We start from the raw sequence: 12596 nt of genomic DNA, 5'->3' as shown, positions 1-12596 counted from the left end.
ACATTCTCAATTATCCACATCTAAAACTGCATTAGCATATTTACTTAGTGCACAGTATTCACTTCAAACTATTAGACATCTCCCTTGTTTTATTTTCAAAAATTTATTCCATGCCATTAAGGTCACTAAACAAATTTATTTCCAGGACTGCCTTATTCTGAGAAGACAGCACATATATGTTTCTCCAAAATGAAAGCTCAGCCTAGCTAAGCCTTCCTTGATCTTTGTAACAGATTAAGAAACAGAACATACCCATAAAACATTTCCTACAGAAGGAATTTGCTTTCAGTATCAGTCACTACCATGCCAGCTCAAACAACCTGCTCAAATGTAGTCCCAGTTTCTGTAAGGTCTGGCTACTGAAAAATTCACGTAATGACACATGTAAACAACAGCCCAGTGAGGCAAAGGGCAGGCACCCAGCACAGCCCATGGCCTACGGAACAGACTCTCTACCCCAATTTTCTACATCTGTCCCTCAAGCAATCACAGAAGGTTGTATTTAAGAGGCCACTGAAGATATACCCTTAAGGTTGCAAAGCTAACGTCCTCATCGGAGTGACGTCTTATTAAAAGCATTAAGGAAAAGGGGCGCTACTTGTCCTCATGTAGCTGCTTCCCCTCTCTAAGCCTACTTACAATCACTCTTCTCAGCACTGAATGAGAATCGGGCAAAGGCCTGAGAATTATAACTCCTAGGAGGTGCTTTAGGTTGGTGACACAGCTCAGGAAGAGCTCAAGAAGCCTCCTAGAAACTGCCAATCAAACAGTAACAAATATATTATTTTCCCTTTCACTATGACATTATGCCATAAAGACAAAATTACAAGCCTTCTGTGGAAGACACACAAGGATTAAAAAAAAAAAGGGGGGGGGGGGGGGGGGCGCGGAGGGGGGAAACACACCAAAAACGAAACCCCAGAATTCTGACTACATGTTTTTCTCTAAATTGGTATGCATGAGATTACACCTAGATCTGAATTTAGTCAAATAGCTACATGTTTTACCTAATTATATATAACATTCACTGATTTTGTTCATTGACAGGTTTTTTTCCAAAAAGCACTTAAAAATTTATTAGTCCATTCCGTTCTAACAGGTAGATAGAAAAATGGAGAGCACAGAACACAGAACATAACTGGGCAGAAATGTTCCCAATTACAATGAAAGCATGGCTAGAACTTCCACATTCCGAAAGAGGGCTGGAAGCACACACTTCTACTCCGGTCACCAAAATGTAATGCCATCTGATCCAGGAAGGCAGATTTCAAATTCCTATAGTGTAGAGTGCTGAAGTCCTATTCTAAGTAACTGCTCTGTCATTACATTTGACAACCACCTATATTACAAATCCCACTACAAACAAATTAAATTATGTACAAGATATAATGCCAGGTCTTGCATTTCATCCTTCACATAATTGCATAAAGGTTTTGATCTACAGAATTATATGCAATGACAGCTCTTGTTTTCTCAAAAATCTACTTCAGAGATCAAGGACTGGGTTTTCAACAGTGTATCTGGGTAACTCCCTCCCATCATAAAGGCTTAGCCACAAATACCTTAACTAAAGCTATTCCTAAGAATGTCATTTTACAAAGACTTTGAAAATTAAAAATTTAACCTGTAATTAACATTAGTTGATTCCTTCCTCCCCAAAATAAAATAAGGAAGAAATGTTTCCATGCTTTTGAAGAGTCTTCAATGACACAAAGAAATTGGATCCACAACCTAAAGCCTTATTCATGTACAAATGGCAGTAGCAAAACAAGCTTTTCCACCCACGAACAACTCAGCCTTTAAGGTAATCCTGCCAAGTGCAGAAGAAGATTTTTGCTTCCTCACTATTAATCTTCCCTGATCAGATTAAACAACTGGGGATATTTTTTCCCCATCTGCTGTAAGGAATCTCTGAAGCTCACTAAGAAATGATTAAGTCAAACCATTACTCTTCAGTAATCAAAAGGGTCTTTGTGTGGTAACAGCCCTTCTTTCTTTCCAATTAATATCTTGATTTTTTTCAATTTCTATCTTGAGCTTTTTCAAGTGAGTCTTTAGCCAATTTATTCCTATAATGACCTAGTTTACAACATTAAAATATTAATGAAAATTTAAAACAAACCTGGCTGTTCTTCCCACTCTGTGGATGTATGTGTTTGCATCTTCTGGACAATCAAACTGAATGACCCAGTTCACTGCTGGAAAATCTGTGTAAAGAAAAAAATATGTCAAAATTTAAGCTCAATGTATTCAAAATCCTCCTATCCAAGAGCAACATATTATTTTGGAGCATTAATTCCTGTAAGAACCATCACTTAGACCAATTTGCATACATTGAGCGCAACCTCTGAAATAAAAATAAAGTTTATTGCACTTATTATCATATTATAAACAATCATTCTCTTCATCAAAGAAAGCTAAAATTAATGGTGCCTTCATTTCCTAAATTATGGCAGTGCGCTGAATGGAACATAATTTCACACTTGACAAGAACAGACATGCTTTGTGTCACACAGATGATAAAACACCACTACATTTAATAATTAAATAACAACATATGACCCACTTTTCACATACAGCATCAATATCCTGCACCATCAGGGTTCGAAGCTAGCTGTGGTGAGACAGCACTACGTCAGCTGTCCACATACAAAAATATCATAGTCCTTCTCAAAGATGGGAGGGATAACCATGCCTGACAAAGAAGTCGACACTGAATGTGAATGATATTATTAATAAACATTTTCTAACTGCTGCATGTCAGCCAGCAGCAGCATGCTTTGCATTGGACTAAGTTCCTGTTCCTTCCTGACCAAGTCTGTAGCTATGCTGTATTCCACAAACATACTCACACTCTAAACCCAAACAATCACACCCACATTAGAACCTCACTGGTGAGATTTTGACAGTGTAGAAGGTATGGTAAACAGTTTTCATTTCTACCTTCAGTTTTTAGAGCACCTTCCTTCCTTTTGTAGCATACTGACAAAACCTTACATTTTGGACAACAGAGTTTGCTATCTGAAAGAACAAGTAGACTCCTGAAAAGTCTTGTGTCATACCTAAATGCCTCCAAGTACTTAAAAAATAAAATAATCCAAAGTATCCACTGAAAATATAAAGAAATAAATCATAATTCAGCAGGTAATGACAACAGGTTCTATAAATACTCTTGCCTTTTGCCTCATCTATTTTTCTGCCTCCTTAAGAATACAGTCATATAATGTATTATACGTATAAGTGCATATTACTAATTATAGTTCAGACATTACAATTTTTTCAGGTTTTCATTTCCACATACTGCTAGGTTAGTGATTTTTCATTTGCTTTGGAATAAACCACAGGATACAGGTTCATCAGAAATACTCAAAACTGCTGAAATCTTGCCTTACGGCATGTGGTAAGCAAATACATCACTATTTCCATTTTCTCTCGTACCAGATATGTCACAGTACATGGCTGGAAAAATACATTGTCCACAGACTTTAATAAATAAATAATAAATGGCAGCTTCTGCTGATAACAAATACCATTACAAAACTAGTGGCAACACAGGTCTTTCTGGGACAAAAAGAAAAAATAAGCACAAATGAAGTGGGCCTTCAGCAGAAGTCTAAGCAGCATATCCCATCTGAGATACGCTAATGAGCTCTTAAGCTAACTACAACCTCATTTCTTACAAATCAGGTCAGTCTTCAGAGCATAAAGGCTGATAAAAGTTTCAACAGGGTTAGATCATCACTTTGTGAATAACTATTGCTTCTGTGGGAACATACCCAGGCCACGAGCTGCAATATCTGTAGCAAAAAGTACTGCTGCCTTTTTCCGAACAAAACAAGTGTAAACTTCCATTCTCTTCATCTGTTGCTGCTTGCCATGGAGTGCCAGTACAGGAAGACCAGGCTGAAGCTTACAGAACACTCTGAATAGATACTGGACCTACCCAACAAATCAGAGGGGAAAAAAAAATACCATGCAAAGTTAACTCGTCAAGTTCATATCCAGCTACTGCCTTAGCACATCAAATAATGTACACTTTTCTCCGTATCAGAGACAAGAGACACTATTTTGAGACTTTGTCACACACCCAGGTACTTAAAGAAGAAACAAACTGTGGAAAAATATTGACCTGCCTTTTGATGACGTTTCCTAAAAGGAACCGGAGTAGGTAACAACAAGAATGACTTGGGACATGACTAGTAAGGTGTATGCAAGGGACCAAAATATCCGAAGTCCATCAGAAGCACTGCTTTTAGACAACACTAGAAGTATACAGTGTATTTTGCAAGCATAAACTTGCAACTCAAAGCAGTCTACATGGTCTTAGTTTACTATTTCAAGCTTCAACAGCTTCTCTTACAAAAGCTATCTGTTTACCCATACATACAATACCATGATGTAGCATTATTTTATAGCAGGCAGCTATCTAATGTTTAAGGAAATAGCTAAAGAAACTGCGTATACTGCAGGAACAAGCTGCAGCTCAGAGAATTTCTGTACAACTAAGTCTACCACCTCGCTGTACTCACCAGCCAACCTGCAGAACAACAAAAAATAGTGTAACCTCTTGCACAAGTGGAAGAACTGCAACGAATATTTACTAAACTATTGTATATGGTAAAATATTTGATACACACTGTATGTTATAGGAATACTGATGCCATACAAACACATACAAATAACTTCAACAGAACAGTCCCAGGACATATATACAAGTAGATATTTGAAGGATTACTGCCTATATAACCATAAGAAAATTTTTTCCCTGTACTATTTCATAATTATGATTTCTTATATAGGCAGATTGAAAAGCTCGTAAAGAAAGTAGGTACAACTATTAAAATACTCTGTAACCCAACTATGGAACGTGCCATGAGACAAAACTGAAATAACTGGCCCTTAGTGACAAAACTTTTAGCCTTCTTTCTTTAACAGCACAGCACAAAAATGGCTGAGTACACCGAGGTTTCCAGGACCTTCCTGCATCGAGCCTGGGTCACTGAGCTTTCTGTCAGCGAGGCCCTGCATGACATGCCTACAGGAATAGGTGATGTTTGGTTTCTCTGCCAATTTCCTATTGCAAATTAATCCAGAATCTCACCCCTCTGGTGCTCTGGTGCCTTGACATCTACATCAATATCTTCATTTTAATAGTTTTAAAATGCTACAGGGGAAGGAGGGGAACAGCCATACCTCTTTACAGCTTGCAAAAAACACAATACTCTTCTTCTTCAAGTGACTTCTCAGGAAAGAGTATAACATGTTTACTTTTTGCTGAAGCTCACAAACAACATAGTTCTGATCCAAAGTTGCCGGGGGTACTAAGAAAAAAAATTAAATAAATGATCTAAAAAGTACATTTAGATACCATCAGTTCCCATAACATTAAAATGAGAAAGAAAAGAGAAGAGAGAGAATATACAAGCACGCAATATCTACAGAGCTGCCTGACCTTTCAAAGTAAAGAGAGTCTGACAAATGCCCAGAAAAAGAAAAGAGTCAGGATGGAAAGTTCTCCTACTTTGAGGAACAAGTCTTAGCAACCCCACTAGAAAGCTCTCTTGAAAGACAAATCAATTTCCCTACTAAAAGCCAATGGAGAGGGATGGATGACTTTCAACGTTACTTCTAAATTTATTTACTACTGGCAAGCCAAACCGTTTCTATGTTTAAGCAGCCAATGAAGAATCCATAGAATCCAAGACATTCAAATTGCCTTAACTTCAAGTGCAATTTTGTCTATTAGTCCTATTAAAGCATCATTTGTGCTTAAAGCAACATCAAAGCACAGTCTAATCATACACCAAAAAAAGAGCACTGATGTACTTCTGTTGATTATACTGACAGGCAGGGTGACTTTGTAAAGCTCTGAACTGTCATCTTAACTCACCTTTCTTTTCTTTAAGAAATAAAATAAAATTTTTAAGAATTCTTTGGCATATTTACCCTTGAAATACATCTAAATACCCACCTCTTACAGTCTCTCTGCTTCACCCTAAACACACCAAGGGTTTTCAAAATTACTTTGTTAAAAGGTGGCCACTTGGGAGGATGAAATCACAAGACACTGTTCCAATTTTTATTCTGCTATTCAATTTGAATTATGCCACAACACCTTTTCCTTTCCGAGTCTTTCAGAGGAAACTTCTCATAAGGCAATAACCTATTACATACTAAGGTAGTTAAATTCTAAAACAAATTAATATTTCCCTTTTTTTTAATCCAGTTTATTATCAAATTGCACTCTCCCAAATATTTTAAAAAATTAAGTGTACTTTAAAATAGACTTCACAAAAAAATGCAAGATCTGTGAAACCGAGGTACAGTCAGTCCTTAAAATGAAAGCTACATACTATGCTTGTACATCCTTTTCTGCTAAGAGGATATTAACGACACAATTTTTTCTAGCCACCATGCTTAATTAAGATGCATTTGACAGTATTACTGATTTTTAAAAAAGGTATTTGCAGTACAATGCAGAGATAATCAAATCAAATAGTGAAAACCACCTCAAGACTCAACCTGGTTCTGCTCTTCATTTTGCTGATGATTTCTCATTTGCTCTTGGGAAAGCTATTTTTAGCACTATGCTTCACCTTTCTGCTGCATCTTACATATGGAAATATATGCATATTTCATAGAAGAGCAGAAGAAGAATCATACATGTTCATAAGCGATTTGACACTTAGATGACTGAGCCCACAGAAATGCAAAATATTAAATAACATTCTTCATTTAAATTTCAAAAAAAAACCACAAAATGTGCCTAAAAGCAACATGTACATTTTTTCAATGAGTGACACATTAAATTGTTTGAGCTTGGCAGACCACATACTTCACTCCTAGCAAGGGTCTCCTATTCTGATCCAAACCTATGGCATGACAAATTTATTTCATGTGCAGAGGGCTGGAGTCCTGAATGCACACAGTAAACTCAGCACATCAGAAAGCCACAAGACTTAACTGCATGTGGCCTAATGCCACATGCTTTCCTCTGGGCATCTAACAGTGAACACACAAACAAGACTGTCATTCTGCACCTTCCCAATAGGGTAGCATTTCCTTGGAAAGCCAGATTTATCAAGGGCACACAAAATAACTGTATTTGTGCAACACATCTGGTGGTTCTGCACAGTTAAGCATGCATATGCAGGAGGCAAGGAAGCCAAACAACAAAAAAAGGAGCAATTCAGAAATGAGTGCTGCTGGAGCCAGGACACTACTCCATTCAGGCTATAAGCCACTCTGGGGGCTTGCTCCTGAGGAGAAAAACTTCCAGTCTGAGAAGCTGCCTGAGGAGCCACAAGAGAAGTGCAAGTTCAGCCTCCCTGTAATGATTCAGTCAAAACTAGTACCCTCTTATCTGGAAATTCCTTGCTTTCAGGAAGGCACACAACAGGATCAGACACTACAGGAAGGAGGAGGATACACAACATAACTTCTGATTCAAGGAACTGACAGTCAGAGAAGCAGTTAAGTGGGATCACTGTCTGTTTAACTACCCCAGGAAAAAAAAATTATCCCAACATACCTGAATTTGGCTTTCTCATGAACCCAAACATATTCTGGATCTTTGAGACTCAGCCGTGCAAGATCCTTCACTGACTTTGTTTGTGTGGCAGAAAAAAGCAAGGTCTGGCGTTTCTTAGGTAGATTTTCTATGATTGCATTCATTGTATCAGCAAACCCCATGTCTAGAATTCTATCGGCTTCATCAAGAACTGAATTGAGAGACAGATTTGAGAAAAAGCAGGTTTAGCTTTATTTATAAGGAAAAAAATCATACATTAAATCCATATAGTACAAAATGTCATTCCTATTTAAACTGCAGAGATTAACTTAATTACTGTCTATGACAGGATTCTCCTTAGATATTCATGTACTCCATACAATACGTATTTTTAAAGAACTGCAACAGAAATCCTAGCATTTCCCATAATCTATGCAATACAGCTCTCAGTTTCACATGATGAAGCATAAAAAATCAGCATTTCAAGTGAACAGTTTGGCAATTTGCACACAGACTGCAAATTACAAACTCCCTGTCCTACTAATGAAACAAAAGCAAGGAATATAAAACAGTGCTGTACTACTCATGACAGCAAAACAGACTCTCCTGTACCTAAGCTGAATCTACCATTAAAACTCATGGTATAAACAGAATAGCACAGAGACAGAGCTTTAAGAAAAGGGCCTATGTTTAACACAATCCCTGTCTAACTGCCATGAATTGTACTAAGTGTAGCAAGCATAATTTGACATTTTATCAGCTTCATTAGCGTCTTAATTGCTTCTGAGTTCCTCAAGCTATGCTAAAGATTATGCACTACTTAGTGGCAGGCAAACCTTTTCATTACACTGAAATTTTTATTCAGGTTGGAAGGATGAAAAGAAACAATGTTAAGAATGCTAACAAAACAATGAAAGGAGCAGCAATCTGTCTTAACATTCAAAGTGTTTTCTAGACCTGGCCCAAAATACACACACTGTAATGGATATTCTCTATGGTTAATTATCATGTCAGGGAAAATTGGAGAGCCATAGCCAAGATCTAAAGGATTATACAGAATACTACAATCAGGTTTGGGTTCCTTACTAACTCACCTACTTGTTCTTAGCATCCTAAGGAAGGCATGCTCAGCAACTGTTTCAAAGACAGTACACACAAGAAAGGCGTTTTGCTGTTTTCTATTTTAATTTGTACACCTGTGAACTTAAATGCCATTCCACCTGCCTACCGTAATTAGGATAAACTTTTTACCCAGGAAAGTACTCCACACAGTTATGAACTGTTACAAAATATTTCTGAGTACTGTCAAGTACTTCAAAAAAAACTTACTCAACATTTGCAGATCAGATGCATAGAAATATGAAGTTTCATCCATGTGCTGTAGAAGCCGTCCTGGAGTGCAAATTAGCATATTTATGTGGTGGATTCTTTCAGACTCTTCTTTCAGATCCTGAAAAGGAGTTAAACCAGCTTAGCTCTAGCTGTTCACACCAGAAGCCCAGTACCAGAGACAGTCAGGTCAGCTTAACCTATTGATAGTTTTTAGTCAAGGATCAGCCTTTCCTCCTTCTACAGAGATATCACAATTTCTTCAGCATGCTCACACTTGCGGCTTGAGCAAAAAGCATTTAAGAATAATCTAAATTAAGAGAATAGTCCTGGAAGGCTTGGCAGAAAGGTCCATCCAGTCATGTAACCTGGGAAGACCATAAATATGCAAAAGCTTCAAAAGACACAGAACACACAGGCAGGAAAACGAGTGTAATGGGAACCTAATGTCACTAATAGGTTGCCATTAACTACTCTGTTCCCCAACTTGTTATTTCCAGGGTTTCCTTCCTAAACTTGCACTTAATATAGCACTCATTTATGCTTCTATACAGCAAACTTCAAAAGAGAACACACCTTTCCTCCAATTATAAGGCCAGCTGAGAACTCATGATTTTTTCCCACTTTACGCAGAACCTTGAAGGTTTGGTATGCCAGTTCCCGGGTAGGCGATATTATTAAAACTCCCAGTCCATCAGCTGAAGTCCACTGATGGCGATACAGGAGTTCCAAAGCCTGAAAAAAATTACCATATTCTCATTATAAAAATCTCAGAAGGAAAATATGTAACAACAACAAATTTGTAACAAAAAGCATCATAAAAAAGATAAAGCCATACTAATTAAAATAATGACTTGAAGAAACATCAGTATACATTTCACATAGTTTGATTATATATCAGTTCTAATTGATGGTAATGATACTTGATGTAGCAAAGTTCCCTAGTAACAATCTATGACAGACAGTAATGGGTGGTGAATTGTAAACATTTTTCTGCATAATTAATCCTACTGTGCTTAATTTTGGAAATTGAGCCTTAATAGTTTGCATGAGAATCAGTGTAGAAAATCATGAGAAACTTCCATGTTCATAAGGTTTTGTGGGAACCAGAAACAGAATGAGCAACTAGAAGAAAGTCCATTATTGCAGGTTTAATTCTGGTTACAGAGTTGAAGCACTACTATCCACACACACCACACACAGAGCATTTCAACTAAAGCTGCCATACACGTCAGACCAGGATTACTCCTCCTCTTATAAATTCACACTGCAAAAACACTGTTTTAGTCAGCTAATCCTAACACAAAAATTTCCTATGTATGAATACCTGAGGTATTCTGAAATACTGAAGGCTGTCAAGTATCCTTATACAATTAATTTTTATTTCACTCCATCTCTCCAGCTCCTCTCATCACTTTTCTCCCCTAAAACTGTTTTAAAACAAAGTTTGTAAAACAAGGTACTTCTACTCCTAGATTAACTGAGTCATCTCATTTTTGTTTCTCAAGTTCACAAGACTACTTTTTGAAGCCACCTTTTTTTTATTCTTTACTAAAAAAACCAGCATAAAGCATAAATCCTCTCTCAACTAGAGAGGGTATTCAAAACAATCTACTACTGTTCCCACAGTTACTGACAGAACAGGCTTCAAAGAACTGCACACTCACAAAAATGCAAGGAATGTTTAAATCAAAAAAACCTCCATAATCAAAACATTAATACAAACACGAGGTTTGTATCCACTTATATGTGCGCTTTAAGCAAATGTCTCAATTACAGCTTCAACTTGAAGAAATTAAATGGAGAGTATGATGTTCTAAGTAAAAGTCCAACCTGTATTGCCCACAACAGGGGTTTTTCAGCCCTTTTTCCCACTTGCGCCTGAAGTGATTTCTAAGGTGTTGACAAAAGACAGTAAGGAAATGGAAGTCCACAATCACTAAGCTTAAGTTTGCTATGTAAGGTCCAAATCCTAAAATTTCAGAGGGGTGAAAACCACTCATCTAAAAACATCCAAGGAACTGAAGAAATTTCACCATTATATTTCATACACTTAGCTTTCAAAGAATTGGACTGCTAGAGTTGCACCAGATTCCTGAGAGGAAAACAAAGCGCTTCCTAAATCACACATGTCTACCAATGTAAGCATCAAAATGGAACTTCTGTCAGAATATTCCTATGGCCAAAATATACTTCTTTCAGAACCTCAAGCAGCTTTATTAAATTAGTATCTTGGCTTTCGTGAAACATTTAGATCAGCTGAATTACAACTTTTCTCCTAGGATCTATTAATCTAAGCTCTTCGACATACAATACTTCACAGATAACTTAGTTTGAGTACAAATGGAAGGATATAAATTACTTACCGGGACAATAAAAGCCAAGGTTTTGCCTGATCCAGTCTTTGCAGCTCCAAGTACATCTTTACCTTGTAAAGCCAAACCTATGGTTTGCCTCTGTATCTCTGTTACCACACGATACTGAGCTTCCTGCAATCCTAGTATTTGCAGTATAGGAAGAGAAGACAGAGTGTAGGACAGGAACAAGTAGGGGGAGAAAAAAATATCTTTATTTTTGTCTCTCCCAGAGCTATATTCCTCCATTTAGAAAATGCTGTACATGGCAACAGTTATCTAAAATTTAATTTAAAGCAAAGAAATGTTCAGATGTGGATAAATAATATATTAGTTTTTACTTAAGTTACTTTCCAAAGGAAACTTTCATACTTACCTTTTAGGGTTTTCTTTGACAACGGAAAATCTGAAAATCTCTGAATTTCACTTGCATTTATCTGAAACAAGGTAAGTTTAATCAGTGCTTACAATCCAAGCATAACAGAAATTAAACAGTGTTCTTTAAGTTGCTGTTAACATAAAGATGTAGTAGTTCAGTATGACCTGAGCCAAGTTAGCTGGTCAGGCAACCTATACTAGTTTGAGCTAAGCCAAACCACCCTTCTACCATAAACTGTTTAGTAAGTAGTAAGATACACATTGAAGCTCAGATCATCATGAAATCACAGAACAAACAGGCTGAAAGGGAGCTCAGGAGGCCCCTGGTCTAACCTCCTGCTCATAGCAAGTGAGCTCTGAGGTCACGTCAGGCTGCTCAGGGCTCCAGCCACTCCAGCCTTGAAAACGCTCAAGGATAAAGACTGGACAGCTTCTCCAGGCAACCTGTCCCTCACTCCGCCTGACTGTCCTCGTCAAAGGGAAAAAGCAATTCAGACCAAGCCTCTCTCCTGCCAGCTTATACCTCATCTCTCATTCTTATGCCCTGTGCCATCTCCTTAACAATTTCCCCAGGGACTCTTAGGGCTCCTGTGAAGTCTCCATCTCAACCGCAAAGCCATCTCTGCTACAGACTGACAAGCCCAGCTCCCCCAGTCTCTCCTCACAGCACAAGTGCTCCAGCCCCCACCATTTCAACAGCCCTCCACTGAACTGGATCCATTTTATTGGCATCTTTTTCTTATCGAGGGGTCCAAAACTAGATGTAGTATTATTCAGGGAAAAAAAAGTGGGGTTTTTTTTCTCAAATCATATTTTAAAAAGATACTGCAGTATGCAAGCAAGGTCTAAATTTTCTACAACGCAGCATGCCACAAGCCTCACACGTAACTTGCAATTAAGCCTCATGCTAAGCAATACAGAAATTCTGTAGCCTTTTTCTCCAAAAGTGTCCCAGTCAGACTAACTGCCAGTAGAGATTATAATAAAGTATCTACAGCAAAACACGTAACTAGCCAATTATTTCA

At 37.6% G+C, this 12596-nt stretch overlaps 1 protein-coding gene across 1 annotated transcript in view; it reads right to left on the bottom strand.

The window, feature by feature from the left end:
- Positions 1-12596, bottom strand: part of DDX10 (DEAD-box helicase 10) — a 192203-nt gene that overhangs the window by 172367 nt on the left and 7240 nt on the right. Inside the window, exons 2-9 of the mRNA XM_056328581.1 lie at positions 11570-11630; positions 11206-11336; positions 9416-9574; positions 8840-8960; positions 7530-7721; positions 5194-5318; positions 3777-3939; positions 2123-2207 (exon numbers count right to left, since the gene is read on the bottom strand). Coding sequence (XP_056184556.1) covers positions 2123-2207; positions 3777-3939; positions 5194-5318; positions 7530-7721; positions 8840-8960; positions 9416-9574; positions 11206-11336; positions 11570-11630 — 1037 coding nt within the window. The remainder of the gene's footprint in view (positions 1-2122; positions 2208-3776; positions 3940-5193; positions 5319-7529; positions 7722-8839; positions 8961-9415; positions 9575-11205; positions 11337-11569; positions 11631-12596) is intronic.

The sequence above is a fragment of the Falco biarmicus genome, chromosome 2, assembly GCF_023638135.1.
Source record: "Falco biarmicus isolate bFalBia1 chromosome 2, bFalBia1.pri, whole genome shotgun sequence".
Lineage (NCBI taxonomy): Eukaryota > Metazoa > Chordata > Aves > Falconiformes > Falconidae > Falco > Falco biarmicus.
Note: the sequence above shows the minus strand (reverse complement) of the source record. Positions and strands in the feature narration are given on the sequence as shown.